Source organism: Callithrix jacchus, chromosome 3 (assembly GCF_049354715.1).
Source record: "Callithrix jacchus isolate 240 chromosome 3, calJac240_pri, whole genome shotgun sequence".
Classification (NCBI taxonomy): Eukaryota; Metazoa; Chordata; class Mammalia; order Primates; family Cebidae; genus Callithrix; species Callithrix jacchus.
The window spans coordinates 49,000,978-49,018,270 of record NC_133504.1 but is presented as its reverse complement, the minus strand read 5'-3'; the positions used below and the strand labels follow the sequence as shown (position 1 = coordinate 49,018,270).

The window sequence follows — 17,293 nt, the reverse complement described above, 5'->3', positions numbered from 1 at the left end:
TAGCTTGAACTGTGGAGGTAGATTAAGGTAACATAACTTTTCTTTTCTTTTTAGACATTTAAGATCCTTACATCCGAATGTCTGATGAAAAAGGACTTCAGACTTGAGTAATTGTAGGAAACATTTTAATCCTCCACACTGTTATATAACAATCCTGTCCTTTTATTTTGAATCGTGAAGTTCTAGTGGATTCTCTAGTTTGCTATCATAGCGTGATTATTCTCCCAACTATAGCATGGAAATCGTTTGTACTTCTGTGTCTCCCAGCTCATTTAAAATCCCAGATTCATAGAGATGGATGAGGACCTCTGCTGTCTCTTGGGCGGCTTTCTCTTAGTGCAGGCATGTATGTGTGAGAGGGTATTCCTGGTTGTGGGTCGTCTAGTCTCTGCTTGTTTATGTGAAGGGAGCTGGAGGTTGCCACCTGGCCACACAGCCTGTTTCATTATAGTTCTCTTGAGTTCCTATGATAGGGAACCCAAATCTGCTACTCTACAGCTTCTACCCATCAAACCTGGCTTTGTTCCCTTTAAGCAAATCAGAATGATTTTTTTCTTCTCTCATGCAGTATCCATTTAAATATTTAAAGACAGCTTTCATGTTTCCACTAAATGTTCTCTTCCTCCCCACTCACATGAAACATCTCTACTTTTAAAAAATTCTTCCTCCTAAATCTTTTTGGCATTCTGACCACATTCCTGCTTTACCCTAGTTGGAAATGTCTTTTAAAATGTGGTAACCATGCTGTTGAGGTAAGCTGTGATCTGACGGGATGCAGTTGAGTGCTTACCTTGTTTGGATTCAAGCAGTATGTGTAACCTGTGTATGTCACAGGGCCAGTTTGTGGCTGTTTTGGCTTATGTTAAACTTTCAGTTATCGGAAAATTTTTAGGAGATTTGAGCCCAATATGAAATTCACATGAACTGTTATCGACACATCTTCCACACCCGAGCAGTTGCCTTTCAGCATCTTGTAGATTGCTTATCCCAGGCAAATCCTAATGGCATTACTTTTGAGTCCCTGTTTTCAGCTCAAGAGCTCCTTGAACTGTGTTTCTTTATCCAGCATTCTACCTTCCTTCCCAACTTATGGTTTTCCGTTCCGCAAATATGGTAAATGTGTATTTTTTTTTTTTTTAAATTTTTTATTTGATTATAGGTTTTGGGGTACATGAGCAGAGCATGCGAGACAGTTGCGTAGGTACACACATGGCAGTGTGCTTTGCTTTTCTTCTCCCCTTCACCCACATTTGGCTTTTCTCCCCAGGCTATCCCTCCCCACCTCCCCCTCCCACTGGCACTCCCCTTTTCCCCCCAATAGACCCCAGTGTTTAGTACTCCCCTTTCTGTGTCTATGTGTTCTCATTTTTCATCACCCACCTATGAGTGAGAATATGCGGTGTTTCATTTTCTGTTCTTGTGTCAGTTTGCTGAGGATGATGTTCTCCAGATTCATCCATGTCCCTACAAACGACACTAACTCATCATTTCTGATTGCTGCATAATATTCCATGGTGTATATGTGCCACATTTTTCCAATCCAGTCTATTATCAATGGGCATTTGGGTTGATTCCATGTCTTTGCTATTGTAAACAGTGCTGCAATGAACATTCGTGTACATGTGTCCTTATAGTAGAACGATTTATAGTCTTTTGGATATATACCCAGTAATGGGATTGCTGGGTCAAATGGAATTTCTATTTCTAAGGCCTTGAGGAATCGCCACACTGTCTTCCACAATGGTTGAACTAATTTACACTCCCACCAACAGTGTAAAAGTGTTTCTTTTTCTCCACATCCTCTCCAGCATCTGTTGTCTCCAGATTTTTTAATGATCGCCATTCTAACTGGCGTGAGATGGTATCTCAATGTGGTTTTGATTTGCATCTCTCTGATGACCAGTGATGATGAGCATTTTTTCATATGATTGTTGGCCTCATATATGTCTTCTTTCGTAAAGTATCTGTTCATATCCTTTGCCCACTTTTGAATGGGCTTGTTTGTTTTTTTCCTGTAAATCTGCTTGAGTTCTTTGTAAATTCTGGATATCAGCCCTTTGTCAGATGGGTAGACTGCGAAAATTTTTTCCCATTCTGTTGGTTGCCGATCCACTCTAGTGACTGTTTCTTTTGCCGTGCAGAAGCTGTGGAGTTTCATTAGGTCCCATTTGTCTATTTTGGCTTTTGTTGCCAATGCTTTTGGTGTTTTGTTCATGAAGTCCTTGCCTACTCCTATGTCCTGGATAGTTTTGCCTAGATTTCCTTCTAGGGTTTTTATGGTGCCAGGTCTTATGTTTAAGTCTTTAATCCATCTGGAGTTAATTTTAGTGTAAGGTGTCAGGAAGGGGTCCAGTTTCTGCTTTCTGCACATGGCTAGCCAGTTTTCCCAACACCATTTGTTAAACATGGAATCCTTGCCCCATTGCTTGTTTTTGTCAGGTTTATCAAAGACTGTATAGTTGTATGTATGTTGTGTTGCCTCCGGTGCCTCTGTTTTGTTCCATTGGTCTATATCTCTGTTTTTGTACCAGTACCATGCTGTTTTGATTACTGTAGCCTTGTAGTATAGTTTGAAATCTGGTAGTGTGATGCCCCCCGCTGTGTTCTTTTTGCTTAGAATTGACTTGGCTATGCGGGCTCTCTTTTGGTTCCATATGAAGTTCATGGTGGTTTTTTCCAGTTCTGTGAAGAAAGTCAATGGTAGCTTGATGGGGATAGCATTGATTCTGTAAATTACTTTGGGCAGTATAGCCATTTTCACAATATTAATTCTTCCTAACCATGAACATGGAATGTTTCTCCATCTGTTTGTGTCCTCTCTGATTTTGCTGAGCAGCGGTTTGTAGTTCTCCTTGAAGAGGTCCCTTACGTTCCTTGTGAGTTGTATTCCAAGGTATTTTATTCTTTTTGTAGCAATTGTGAATGGCAGTTCGCTCTTGATTTGGCTTTCTTTAAGTCTGTTATTGGTGTAGACGAATGCTTGTGATTTTTGCACATTGATTTTATATCCTGAGACTTTGCTGAAGTTGTTTATCAGTTTCAGGAGTTTTTGGGCTGAGGCGATGGGGTCTTCTAGGTATACTATCATGTCGTCTGCAAATAGAGACAATTTGGCTTCCACCTTTCCTATTTGAATACCCTTTATTTCTTTTTCTTGCCTGATTGCTCTGGCTAGAACTTCCAGTACTATATTGAATAGGAGTGGTGAGAGAGGGCATCCTTGTCTAGTGCCAGATTTCAAAGGGAATGCTTCCAGTTTTTGCCCATTCAGTATGATATTGGCTGTTGGTTTGTCATAAATAGCTTTTATTACTTTGAGATACGTTCCATCGATACCGAGTTTATTGAGGGTTTTTAGCATAAAGGGCTGTTGAATTTTGTCATGCCTTCTCTGCGTCAATTGAGATAATCATGTGGTTTTTGTTTTTGGTTCTGTTTATGTGGTGAATTACGTTGATAGACTTGCGTATGTTGAATCAGCCTTGCATCCCCGGGATGAATCCTACTTGATCATGATGAATAAGTTTTTTGATTTGCTGTTGCAATCGGCTTGCCAATATTGTATTGAAGATTTTTGCATCTATGTTCATCATGGATATTGGCCTGAAGTTTTCTTTTCTCGTTGGGTCTCTGCCGGGTTTTGGTATCAGGATGATATTGGTCTCATAAAATGATTTGGGAAGGATTCCCTCTTTTTGGATTGTTTGAAATAGTTTTAGAAGGAATGGTACCAGCTCCTCCTTGTGTGTCTGGTAGAATTCGGCTGTGAACCCGTCTGGACCTGGGCTTTTTTTGTGAGGTAGGCTCTTAATTGCTGCCTCGACTTCAGACCTTGTTATTGGTCTATTCATAGTTTCAGCTTCCTCCTGGTTTAGGCTTGGGAGGACACAGGAGTCCAGGAATTTATCCATTTCTTCCAGGTTTACTAGTTTATGCGCATATAGTTGTTTGTAATATTCTCTGATGATGGTTTGAATTTCTGTGGAATCTGTGGTGATTTCCCCTTTATCATTTTTTATTGCATCTATTTGGTTGTTCTCTCTCTTTTTTTTAATCAATCTGGCTAGTGGTCTGTCTATTTTGTTGATCTTTTCAAAAAACCAGCTCTTGGATTTATTGATTTTTTGAAGGGTTTTTCGTGTCTCAATCTCCTTCAGCTCAGCTCTGATCTTAGTAATTTCTTGTCTTCTGCTGGGTTTTGAGTTTTTTTGATCTTGCTCCTCTAGCTCTTTCAATTTTGACGATAGGGTGTCAATTTTGGATCTCTCTATTCTCCTCATATGGGCACTTATTGCTATATACTTTCCTCTAGAGACTGCTTTAAATGTGTCCCAGAGGTTCTGGCACGTTGTGTCTTCGTTCTCATTGGTTTCGAAGAACTTCTTTATTTCCGCCTTCATTTCATTGTTTACCAAGTCAACATTCAAGAGCCAGTTGTTCAGTTTCCATGAAGCTGTGCGGTTCTGGGTCGGTTTCTGAATTCTGAGTTCTAACTTGATTGCACTATGGTCTGAGAGGCTGTTTGTTATGATTTCAGTTGTTTTGCATTTGTTGAGCAGTGCTTTACTTCCAATTATGTGGTCAATTTTAGAGTAGGTGTGATGTGGTGCTGAGAAGAATGTGTATTCTGTGGATTTGGGGTGGAGAGTTCTGTAAATGTCCACCAGGTTTGCTTGCTCCAGGTCTGAGTTCAAGCCCTGGATATCCTTGTTGATTTTCTGTCTGGTTGATCTGTCTAGTATTGACAGTGGGGTGTTAAAGTCTCCCACTATTATTGTGTGGGAGTCCAAGTCCTTTTGTAAGTCATTAAGAACTTGCCTTATGTATCTGGGTGCTCCTGCATTGGGTCCATATATGTTTAGGATCGTTAGCTCTTCTTGTTGTATCGATCCTTTTACCATTATGTAATGGCCTTCTTTGTCTCTTTTGATCTTTGTTGCTTTAAAGTCTATTTTATCAGAGATGAGAATTGCAACTCCTGCTTTTTTTTGCTTTCCATTAGCTTGGTAAATCTTCCTCCATCCCTTTATTTTGAGCCTTTGTGTATCCTTGCATGTGAGATGGGTTTCCTGTATACAGCACACTGATGGGTTTTGGCTTTTTATCCAATTTGCCAGTCTGTGTCTTTTGATTGGTGCATTTAGTCCATTTACATTTAGGGTTAATATTGTTATGTGTGAATTTGATACTGCCATTTTGATGCTAAGTGGCTGTTTTGCCTGTTAGTTGTTGTAGATTCTTCATTATGTTGAAGCTCTTTAGCATTCAGTGTGATTTTGGAATGGCTGGTACTGATTGATCCTTTCTATGTGTAGTGCCTCTTTTAGGAGCTCTTGTAAAGCAGGCCTGGTGGTGACAAAATCTCTGAGTACTTGCTTGTTCACAAAGGATTTTATTCTTCCTTCACTTCTGAAGCTCAGTTTGGCTGGATATGAAATTCTGGGTTGAAAGTTCTTTTCTTTAAGAATGTTGAATATTGGCCCCCACTCTCTTCTGGCTTGTAGTGTTTCTGCTGAGAGATCTGCTGTGAGTCTGATGGGCTTCCCTTTGTGGGTGACCCGACCTTTCTCTCTGGCTGCCCTTAGTATTCTCTCCTTTATTTCAACCCTGTTGAATCTGACGATTATGTGCCTTGGGGTTGCTCTTCTTGTGGAATATCTTTGTGGTGTTCTCTGTATTTCCTGCAATTGAGTGTTGGCTTGTCTTGCTAGGTGGGGGAAATTTTCCTGGATGATGTCCTGAAGAGTATTTTCCAGCTTGGATTCATTGTCTTCGTCCCCTTCTGGTACACCTATCAAACGTAGGTTAGGTCTTTTCACATAGTCCCACATTTCTTGGAGACTTTGTTCATTCCTTTTTGCGCTTTTTTCTCTGATCTTGGTTTCTCGTTTTATTTCATTGAGTTGGTCTTCGACTTCAGATATTCTTTCTTCTGCTTGGTCAATTCGGCTATTGAAAGTTGTGTTTGCTTCGCGAAGTTCTCGTATTGTGTTTTTCAGCTCCTTTAATTCATTCATATTCCTCTCTAAGGTATCCAAATGTGTATTTTTTTTAAAAAATAAGATACGCATAAGTAGAGCATTTTATTGCCATGATGCTCGAGATAATTCTCTCAGGCAGGGTTTGGCAAATGATGACCCATGGGCCTGATCTACCTTCGTTCCTTTTTTTGTAAGTCAAGTTTCGTTGGAACACAGCTGCGCCCATCATTCATCTGCTCGATGGTGTTGCTTTTATGCCACCACAGGAGAGGTGAGTAGTTGGAACTGAGGCTGCATGGCTGCAAAGCCTAAATTATTTACTACCTGGTCTTTTATGGAAAAAGTTGGCTGACTCCTGCTCTGAGTAGAGAGCATCTGATTATTTTATGTTCAATAAGCTGCCTTTTGTTTCCAAGCAGAACTATCCAAAACCCTTTCCAAGGCTCATGAGCAAAGGCATTTTGTGACTTCTTTTCTTAGCTGGTTCAGATATTTTATAGGAATGTGATTATGTAATCTGTATGTGTGGTTATAAAGTCACATTCTGTACTTGATCTCTTATCTGATTTCTAATACGTATTTGAAAACTTTTCTCAATATTATTACTGCAGCTGTCTCCTTGACATTGGGAAACTGTCATCATTGTAAATTGCCTTTTAAGTTTCAGGGACAGTCTAGACTTGGTATTCATTTGTTGCTGGGGAAGAAGAATCATGTTTCACCATTAGGAAACATCAGTAACACTACTAACAAATATATAATATTCCTGTGAAATTATGAAAGGAACTGGGAGATTCCGTGGAGCTTCCAGTCTATTTTGAGAAAAAGAAAATTCTTGTTGCTCAGCTAATACTGCCTTATTGAAACATTTATTGGCTTCTTTATTATTTTGTTCTTAAGTAGAATTTTTTAGGTTCAGTTTAGAAGTTATAAAGTCAGACTTTCCTAAATAAGGAAAATCATAACGAATTTTAAGCTCTTAAGAGTATTTTTGGCTGGCGTCGTGGCTCACACCTATAATCCCAGCACTTTGGGAGGCTGAGGCGGGTGGATCACGAGGTCAAGAGATTGAGACCATCCTGGCTAATGTGGTGAAACTCTGTCTCTACTAAAAATACAAAAATTCGCTGGGGTGGTGGATACACCTGTAATCCCAGCTACTCGGGAGGCTGAGGCAGGAGAATTACTTGAACCCGGATGCCCAGGTTGCAGTGAGCCGAGATCATGCCACTGTACTCCAGGCTGGTGACAGAGCGAGACTGTGTCTCCAGAAAGTAAAAAAGTACTTTTAATAAAAAATGTTTAAATGAGTTGAATATAGTGTTATTTGCCACAACTACTACTATCTTTGTTTTGGAAATTTGCTTATTCATCTGAAGACAGGAAGGCAGAAACCCCTATGTTCTCCCCCCAGATGGAGTCTCGCTCTGTTGCCCAGGCTGGAGTGCAGTGGTATGATCTTGGCTCACTGCAACCTCCGCCTCCCGGCTTCAAGTGATTCTTCTTGCCTCAGCCTCCCAAGTAGCTGGGACTACAGGTACCTACCCGGCTAATTTTTTTGTATTCTTAGTAGTGATGGGGTTTCACCATATTGGCCAGGCGGGTCTCGAGCTCTGATTTCAAGTGATCTGCCCACCTTGGCCTCCAAAAGAGCTAGGATTATGGGGCAAGTCACCACACCTGGCCATGAAACCCTTATATTCTTTTTCTACTCTAGTGTTAGCCTTCGGAGCTCAGATGGATATTCCATTGAATTCTCCAGATGAATGAAAAATAAAATGACCTAAAATTGCTCTTATAGCCTAGTTCTTTTGGGGAAAGACAGTGTATACTCCAGAGTATGGAGTTTGGGGTTCTGTTTTTTTTTTTTTTGAGACAGTCTCACTCTGTCGTTCAGGCTGTATTTCAGTGGTGCAATCTTCCACCTTCTGGGTTCAGGTGATTCTCCTACCTCAGCCTCCTGAGTAGCTGGAATTACAGGCACCCATCACTATGCCTGGCTAATTTTTGTATTTTTAGTAGAGACAGGGTTTCACCATAATGGCAGGCTGGTCTCAAACTCCTGAACTCAGGTGATCAACCCACCACAGCCTCCCAAAGTGCTGAGATGACAAGTGTGAGCCACCATGCCTGGCCAAGGGGGTTCTTATTTTAAAAGGTCTGCATATATCTATATTATTGATAGCCTACATCTACTTTCTGAGCATTTCCTGGGTCCCATTCTGATGGCTAATGGAGAGCATCTGATATCTCTAGCCTTGTCTTGTGATCATCTCTGATTTCTTCATCTGCTTTAGTGACACTGAGCTGCTTAGGTTCCATGCCCTGGAATTGCTGGTTTCCCCTCTCCACATGGAGGGCCTTTTAGAAACTCTTCTCCTTTGCCTGGAGAATACCTCCCCTGTGTTTCAGGCTGAGCTGTGCATGATCTTCCTCAGGAAGTCTGCTCTTAGCCTGGGGGCCTTCCTCCTGTGTTGCCCAGTAGCTCTCTGCAGCTTGCCAGCACTTTGCCTACCATGTCAAACTGTGGTGACGCGTTCACATCTCTTAGAAACACTCACCCAGGATGAACTCAGCCACCCACCTTCTCCTTTCCTTGCTGGAGAAAATCCCACAGTAAGGCAGATGATCTCTTCATAAACTCCTCCTCACCTAACTCAAAAGGCCTTCTTGTTTCTGTAAGAAGTGCTGTCCCATCTGTAATGGTTCATTCATTCTCTGTTAGTCGAGCATGAAACTTCTCATGCCCAAACTCTCAGCAAGTCACCTTGCTTTGTACTTCGTGGAAAAAATAGCCTTTTGGTAGCAACTTTCAGCTTTTTGTCACAAAGTCCACAAATCCATTTTTGCTGGCACCCCTTTTCTCCTTCTATCACAAGGGAAGGAAGGCTCTTCACTCCTGTGACAGGCTACCCCTCCATGCATGCTCAACATCCCTTCTCCTCCCATGTTAGAGACTTTGAACCATTCTTTCTGGATTCTTCACATGGGCATTAAGATGTGCTCCCATCTCTTAAATACCAACTTTCTGTCTTGAAAGAATACATGCCTTCACTTCATGGCATGCTCCCTTTCAGCAGTCCTCCTCTCTCTGCACTGCCCTGCATGGTCATTCTTGGAGGAATGACCCTGCGTGGTCTCACCTGTCAGTCATAATTCGACTCCAGCCTGGCCCTTTCTGCCACCTTGCCATGGATATTGCTGAGCTCTCATTCTTTCTTTAACGTCTCTGCACCTACATGGCTGAACCCCTTTCTTCTTTCATCCAACACCTTGGTAGCTTCCTCCAGTCTCATTGCCATCCTTTCCCTCTGTTCTTTCATTTCCTGATCTAGGTACTTGGTCTGAGACACTTCCTTTCTTCTAACATCTTACCTATCTACTTGCATGACTTCAAATGCCATCTACTTGCTGATGATGACAAAATTTCTATCTCTGACCTAAGTGTCTCTCCTAGGTGTGGGCCTGTGTCTCTGACAACCCTTTTCACTAAGATCTTGGGTGTTTCTCAGCATCTTGGATTTAACATGAGCCCTTAGTATGTGCTCCTAGATGCTTTCCCTCAAGATTTTCCACTTCAGTAAATAGTATTCTTTATTCTTTATTTTTAAATTTTTTAAGATTTGTGGGTACACAATAGGTATATATATTTATGGGGTATATTAGATATTTTGATACAGGCATGCAATGGATGATAATCACATCATGGTCATGCCTGTAATCCCAGCACTTTGGGAGGCCGAGGTGGGTGGATCACAAGATCAGGAGTTAGAGGCCAGCTTGACTAACATGGTAAAATCCCGTCTCTACTAAAAACACAAAAATTAGCTGGGTGTGGTGGTATATGCCGGCAATCCTAGCTACTCAGGAGGCTGAGGCAGGAGAATCACTTGAACCCAGGAGGGGAGGTTGCAGTGAGCCAAGATCCTTCCACTGCACTCCAGCCTGGGCGGCAGAGCAAGACTGTCTTTAAAAAAAAAAAAAAAGTTACATCATGGAACATAGGGTATCAATCTCCTCAAGCATTTATCCTTTGTGTTAAAATAATTGAAAGAGTATAATCAGATTGTAAGATGTACAATTAAATTATTTAGACTATAGTTAACCTGTTGTGCTGTCAAATACTAGGTATCACTCATTCTTTCAAGCTTTTTTTTTTGTACCCATTAACCATCCCTACCTCCACCCTACTATACTTCTTAGCTTCTGGTAACCATCCTTCTACTCTCTGTCTCCATGAGTTCAATTGTTTTGATTTTTGCATCTCATGAATAAGTGAGACCATGTGATGCTTGTCTTTCTATGCCTGGCAATAAATAGTATTATCTCTTCATTTGTTTGTGCCAGAAATCTGGGAGGGATCCTGGAAAACTCCACCTTTTCCATTTGGTCAATCTCTCATTACTTTGACTCCACCTGAAAATATCTCTCAAATCTACTTTTCTATATTTCTGCTGTTGGTTGCCTTCATTTGAACCACCACTGTCTCTTCCTGTACCACTCTAGAAGCCTCCTAATGAGTCTGTTGTCTTCTAGTTTTCTGTACCTCTCATCTCTTCCTCAGCAGCCAGAGTGATCTTGAAAAGCTCTAATTATTATTGTGTCACTTTGCTGCTTAAAAACCTTTCTGTGGCTTTCCACTGTACCCCAAATAAAATGCTAACCCTTTCCCACAGCCCACAAGGCCCAGCACGCTCTGATCCCCTGCCATCACTCAGCTCTGCAAGCTCACTTCATTGCTCCTTATGCTCCAGCCATTCTGGCCTTTTGACATGTTCTGTAATGCTCAAACTCCTCACCTTTATCCTTTGCCTCTGCTGATCTCGGCTGGAAACAATTTCCCTTGCCCTTTGCATCATGTATTCCTTCTTACCTTTTAGGTCTTAGCTTAAATGTCACTACTTTGACGAAGCTCTTTTTGTGCACATTTCTCTTTATACCTCCTCTAATGCATTCCTTACCATACCCCTACTTTTCTTCATTGGAAGGAATTACTAGAGTGTGTACTTACATATCTCCTTAGGTGTTCATGTGTCCAGTTTACGTCTTCTCTGCTAAACAAGTTCCACGAAGGCACGGGGCTGTGCTTATTTTGTTCATAGCTATATCCATGTCAACTGGCATTGCATGCTCAACAGGTATTTATCTAGTAAAATTGGTAAATATTGGCCGGGCACAGTGGCTCATGCCTATAATCCCAGCACTTTGGGAGGCTGAGGCGGACGGATCATGAGGTCAGGAGTTCGAGACCAGCCCGGCCAAGGTGGTAAAACCCCGTCTTTACTAAAAATACAAAAATTAGCTGGGCATGGTGGTGCATGCCTGTAATCCCAGCTACTTGGGAGGCTGACGCAGGAGAATCGCTTGAACCCAGGAGGTGACAGTTGCAGTGAGCCGAGACCACGCCATTGCACTCCAGCCTGGGCGACAGAGTGAGACTCCATCTCAGAAAAAAAAAGAAAAGTAAATTAAAGTTTATTAAGATGGCAGCTTTGAGGAAGCACCTCTTTGGTACTTTCAGTGCCATCTTGTATGGTGGTTACACTTGGTGGACCCAGACTTACGTGACTGGGGTCCTTGTTCCTATTTTCTCTGAACTGGAGCAGTTGTTAGCTTCTGTGATTCCTGCAGTTCATTCTGGGCTGACTTCTTTCTTGAGTGTGGCAGTTTTGCAGAAGACATTTTACATGGAGGTTTATTTGGGAACACTAGTTGGTTAGATGCAGATGTGGGAGCTTAAAAAATGATATAGGTGCTCACATAAGTATACCTTAAGTTAATTTATGAGACACTGTGTAAATTGATTCACCGTGAAAATATATGCCAGAACTTCTTGTATCTGCACTCTCAAATGGAATGTGGGGCATTCTGTATTATTTGGGGAGTCAGGATTTCTGGCTTGTGGTGCTTTGTAGGACTCTTTGGTTTGTCATTGCTGTAGGTCACATGGTCTAAAATGGAGAGAGGATAAAATGATATTTCGAAAGATGATCCCTTTTCCCTGGGTGGTGGTTCTTAATTCTTTCTTTTAGATCTCTGTTGCCCCAGCTATTTTATACCCAAACAGCAAATTATCCAGGTGGGAGTGAGGGGATTCTAGGGGTCAGCCTGGGGTAGAAAGTTGAAACTGAGCATCTTGAATGTGGATATAATCGCTTATTTTGGGTGTTCCCTACCTTAGAGTATGAATGGTCTTTTTGGGAAAATCCCTCACGTAATGAAACATGGCTGAGGAGCCTTTGGTTAAATTAAGAATCCTTTTCTATTTCAAATCACTTATTGTTTCTGTAATGTTAAGCTTGGATTTTTGAGCACCTTTCTAAACAGAGGGATGGCACCTTCTTAAATAGTGTTTTGAGATTTTCTTTTCTATTTTGGATATTTCTGGTCTCCTGGAAGCTGAGGATGAGAAGCCACTACTCACCAGTATATTGTTACCAAGTATGTTTTCTTTCAATGAATATTTTCTTTTACTTGCATTTTCAGCATTTTGTGGCTTAACATGAAAAGCCCCAAACCAGCCAGCATAAGAAATAACTATGGCTGTGGGTGGAGCTTGTGTGTGACTTCTCTCATGTCGATCCTCCCTGATACCATGTTTTCTAGCACACCCGAGCATTTGACTTTTTCGTGAGACTGCAGTGACTCTGCTTTGCTGATATACCTTAAATCCTTAGGAGGGTTCTGTAATGAAGTCAGACAGTTGTATTTGAACAAATAGCTACAGTCCTAGTTCTTTACATAATGTAGTCTGATTATCACTAAAGGAATGTAATTGAATTTAAAATTTCTAAGGAGGGGGAAGGAAAAAAACAATCTTAAACAGAAGTGTTCTGTTAATGAATGTGATAGACCCCTTTGTTGTTGACAGACAGGCCTCTTGCTGTTTGTGGAAGAGAGTTGGGACTGTGTCGAACATTTCAGTGGCGATCTGCCCACCTCCTCTTCCCTGAAAATATTTATGGAGTTCTAGTACTCTAGTAAGTTGAAGTGATTTAATTGTTGCATTGGCAGAGTGAGTTAAAGCAGTTAAATATGTTGTTCATTTTCTTTCTGGGTGGGGTGGAAGAGGGAAATGAAGTACTAATTTTTTCCTTTTTGGAAACCTAATGCTGTGCTCTTTTGTTATCACTCTTGTTCTCTAGGCATTAAGTGTAACTGAAACCCTGATTAAACCCTTGGAAAAATTCAGAAAAGAGCAACTTGGAGCTGTAAAGGTTTGTGTCTAATTTGAATACACTTGTAAACAGAAAACATGGATGCCTCTGCTGCTTCACTGTACACTTTATTCACGTTTGGCAGCTTTGAAGGAGATGCCGGAGCAAACCATCTGTTGTTTTGTGTTTGAAATGTGCTTTTCCCCCTTTGGGGGATGTGGAATTGAAAACAGAATAAAAACACCTGGAGAAGGTAGTAAGACCTCCAGTCATCTTCCTGGGCTACACCTTTCCATATAGAGCTTTAAAAATATCGGTAACCAAACAACACATTTGCTCTGAATGGAAGGAGCTTATCACTGGGGGGAGTGTAGTTATTTCTGTGCACATCCTAGTTTTATGGAGTGTAGCATTACAGTAGGGTTTAAGATTAGACATGCTGCCACACCATGATGCCATTGAAACAAGGAAGAGACTATTAAGTTATTGGGAAGTAATTTCCTTCAATTTAACAAATTTATTGAGCATCTCTTACCTGCCAGTATTGTTAGAGTATTGGGTGTTGTATAGTATTGTGCTGGGGATTCAAAGGTGAGTGAACCACATACTCTGTACTCAGGAATCTGGGATTTAACCATGATTTCCAGGAATAATGCAGCGGTTTTGCCACGGGGAGCCTGGAATATATTTAGCAACTTATTTAAAATTTGCCACCTGAGCTTTGAAATTACCCCAGAGACATAATTTCCCCCAGTCTTTCCTGAATTTTGTGTATGTACTTGAGAAAGAAAAAGTAACATTTGCATGTTGTTGACCATTTTTGGCTTGGCCCAAGGAGAGGAGAATTAACATCAATTTTAGATAGTGAAAGGGGTTTTTATATTTATGTTTCCCCCCAACCCACATGGCTGGGGATGTGAGGTTTTTTCTTCTAAAAGAAGTGACTGAAATCCCTTGGTGGAAATAAACACTGTGGCTTTAGTAGCTTAACCACACAGATGAACCCCAGGAGTTCCAGCGCTGTAATTGCTGTTTATGGAATGAATTCTCATTAAAGTGACTTGTGAAAATATTAGACATTTCTTTTTGGCATACTGTATTATAGTTTTTAATGAAGGGCTATGAATTCAGGCTCAGACCCTGTGAACACTGGGAGATCATTGGGGGCACCACCCCAGACCCCTTCCTTGGATTGTTTTCTGTGCTGCAGGCAGCTGGGTTGTTCTGTCTGGCTTTGCAGCAGGAGATTGGAGGTCAGCTTTCACTTCTGTGACCTTGACTAAGTAACTGGCTTTAGCTTCTTACCTGTAAAATGAAGGGCTTGGGGGATCTGACTGTTGTTTAATAGTTTTATGATTTTGTTTTGTTTGATTGTATCTCTTGAAGCTGTTTTAAGGCTTCAGCCTATTGGTTCATTCTCTTAACATTTCATTGGCAGACATGTAAACAATGTCTATTTCTTATTTTTCTCATTTGAATTGGATGGTGCTATATGTGCGAAGGTTATATTATGGAAATGAAAAGTGAGTGCGAGTCAATATGTTTACTTTTACTTGCTATCTGCCCTACTGGAAATTAGAAATGTCTGACCTTGCATCTTCTGTTGACTCATTTTCCCCCCTAAACTTTGCAGCTTCTGATGTTATGTTTGTTCAGAGTATATCCTGCAAAGAAACTTTCATGATAAAGTAATCCTTTTAAAAGGAGAAATGGTTACAATTTCAGCATAAGACTGTTTTCAGAGGGGGATTTAAGAAAAAGGTCTTAAAAGTTGACCACATCAGAATGCTTAGATACGGGGTCAACATGTTTATCTTCTCTTTCATACAATAGTTTATGCTATGCTTTGAGCTATTTAATGACCAAATTCTTTCCTGAAGTTCTATTTATATATCCCTCCTTGTTCTTCTGATTTCAAGTTTATAAAAGAATTTTTGTTATGTACATTCTTGTTTAGTGTGTGTGTTGACTTTTGTACCTGTAGATGTTGCACGGGAAGAGCCAGTCATTGTGGGTCACAGGGAGAAGCTCTTTTTCCTGGCAGTTTTGTATACCATAATAAACAGTAGAGAAAGGTGGCTGCCTGTGTTGTGTAATGATATATAAGCATCCAGCCCTTCTATTAGGTTGTTAAATCTTTAAAAGACTGTGCTCCTTTTTTTTTTTAATTCTCTACCAGCCTCTACCCTGCCTTAGTAGATAAGGTACCTAATACATAGCCTATCCAACTGATAATTCTAGAAGAAACAGGACAGGGTTTAAGTTTGTGTATTTGAATTACTTTCCCCATCTGTGCTGCTTAAACATTCAGTCATATTTTGGCAAGCACATAGTCTTGTTCCTCTGATTAATCTGCTTACATGGGATACTTTAAAAAGACTTGACTCTCTTAGGTTAAAGAGCTTTTTGTAAACAGCATAAAACAGCTTTCACATGGGGATTTAAGAAAAAGGTCTTTAAAATTTGACCACATCAGAATCGTTAGATATGGGGTCAACATGTTTATCTTCTCTTTCCCCTTCTCCTGTTTCCCATCTGGTGGTGGTGTAGTCCTTGCCCGAAGCTCTTCCAGTTCCCTGTGCGCCTGCCTTCTCTGGTTTCCAGAAGCCCAGTTACATGTTTAACTGTGGTTTAAGCGTATTCTAAGTGGCTAGGTGGTTTCTGTAAATTAGATTTTGATAAGCCCCCAGGTATTCTTTTCTGCCGTTTTGCTTGTATTTGGATCTCCTTTCCTTGAGCCCTGTTTGGTTTGGATGTATCTCTTCTTTTTATACGTTCTGCTGCATTTTCTTACATGCTTGCTTGATTCTAGCTTTTGTTCAGAAAGCCCATTTGCCATCACGGGACACCGGTTGTTCCCTGATGCATCATATCAAGTGACTACTGAAAGTTTCTCCAAGGCCTAGCTCAGTTCTTATCTTCTTTTGAAGCTCTTTTTCCCCTCTTGAGCTTGGCACTTACTGCCAAATGTCCAATGGTACTTTGTTGGTAGCTAGGGAACCAGTGCAGGTCCTGAACAACATAGGAGCCAAACTCTGAGTAATACCAGAGTAAAAACTATGAGAAATACCAGAACATGGTAAGAGTTATGTGGGATAATTTAAATTGCTTTTTTGGACATTTGACCAAGTAATGAAAATGTGGGTTTGGGCAAGCAGCCGCACACAGATGTCAAGTGGATGTGACTAACTGTATTGATAATAGAATCTCTTCAGATGCCATCTTTGAAAGAGCCAATTATAATTTTATCCAATAGAATAAAAATTTTAAGCGGAAAAGTTAATAGATGTTCATTTCACAGATTACAACTTATCATCTAAGCCTATTACCAGACCTCTGCTCCGTGTGTGTGTGTGTGTGTGTGTGTGTGTATGTGTGTATGTATATATCTATATCTATATCTATATCTATATCTATATCTATATCTATATCTATATCTATATATATCTATATATCTATCTCAGTCATAGTCTTGGAAAGAAATTTGGAGCAGAGGTCTGGTAATAGGCTTTAAAAAATATATATATTTTAAAGACTGGATTTCATTCTGTTGCCCAGACTGGGATGCAGCCTTGAACTCCTGGGTCAAATGATCTTTTGAGTAGCCAGGACTACAGGTGCATGCCACCATGCCTGGCTGATTTTTAAATTATTTTTGTTGGGAGAGAGGGTCTCTATATGTTGCCCAGGCTGGTCTTGAACTCCTGGGCTCAAGTGATCCTCCTGCCTCAGCCTCCCGAAGTTCTGGGATGACAGGCTTGAGCCACTGTGCCTAGCCTCATGAATACATTTTTTTTTAAAATTTTTTATTGGATTATAGGTTTTGGGGTACATGAGCAGAGCATGCAAGACAGTTGCGTAGGTACACACATGGCAGTGTGCTTTGCTTTTCTTCTCCCCATCACCCACATTTGGCATTTCTCCCCAGGCTATCCCTCCCCACCTCCCCCTCCCACTGGCCCTCCCCTTTTCCCCCCAATAGACCCCAGTGTTTAGTACTCCCCTTTCTGTGTCCATGTGTTCTCATTTTTCATCACCCACCTATGAGTGAGAATATGCGGTGTTTCATTTTCTGTTCTTGTGTCAGTTTGCTGAGGATGATGTTCTCCAGATTCATCCATGTCCCTACAAAAGACTCAAACTCATCATTTCTGA

The 17,293-nt window shown here is 40.8% G+C and overlaps 1 protein-coding gene across 6 annotated transcripts in view; it reads left to right on the top strand.

Moving 5' to 3' along the window:
• Positions 1 to 17,293, top strand: part of ARHGAP10 (Rho GTPase activating protein 10) — a 345,584-nt gene that overhangs the window by 111,761 nt on the left and 216,530 nt on the right. For 4 of the 6 annotated variants that reach the window (XM_078366438.1, XM_035294477.3, XM_035294476.3 and 1 more), the window contains one exon: positions 13,127 to 13,198. The exons of 1 other annotated variant lie outside the window; for it this stretch is intronic. Coding sequence is in view for 4 of the 5 variants with exons in the window: in XM_035294477.3 (XP_035150368.3) it covers positions 13,127 to 13,198 (72 nt within the window). In the remaining variant the exon portion in view is untranslated. Of the gene's footprint in view, positions 1 to 12,371; positions 12,423 to 13,126; positions 13,199 to 17,293 lie in introns of those variants that run through there. One more of the 6 variants, XM_078366439.1, reaches the window with a different exon arrangement.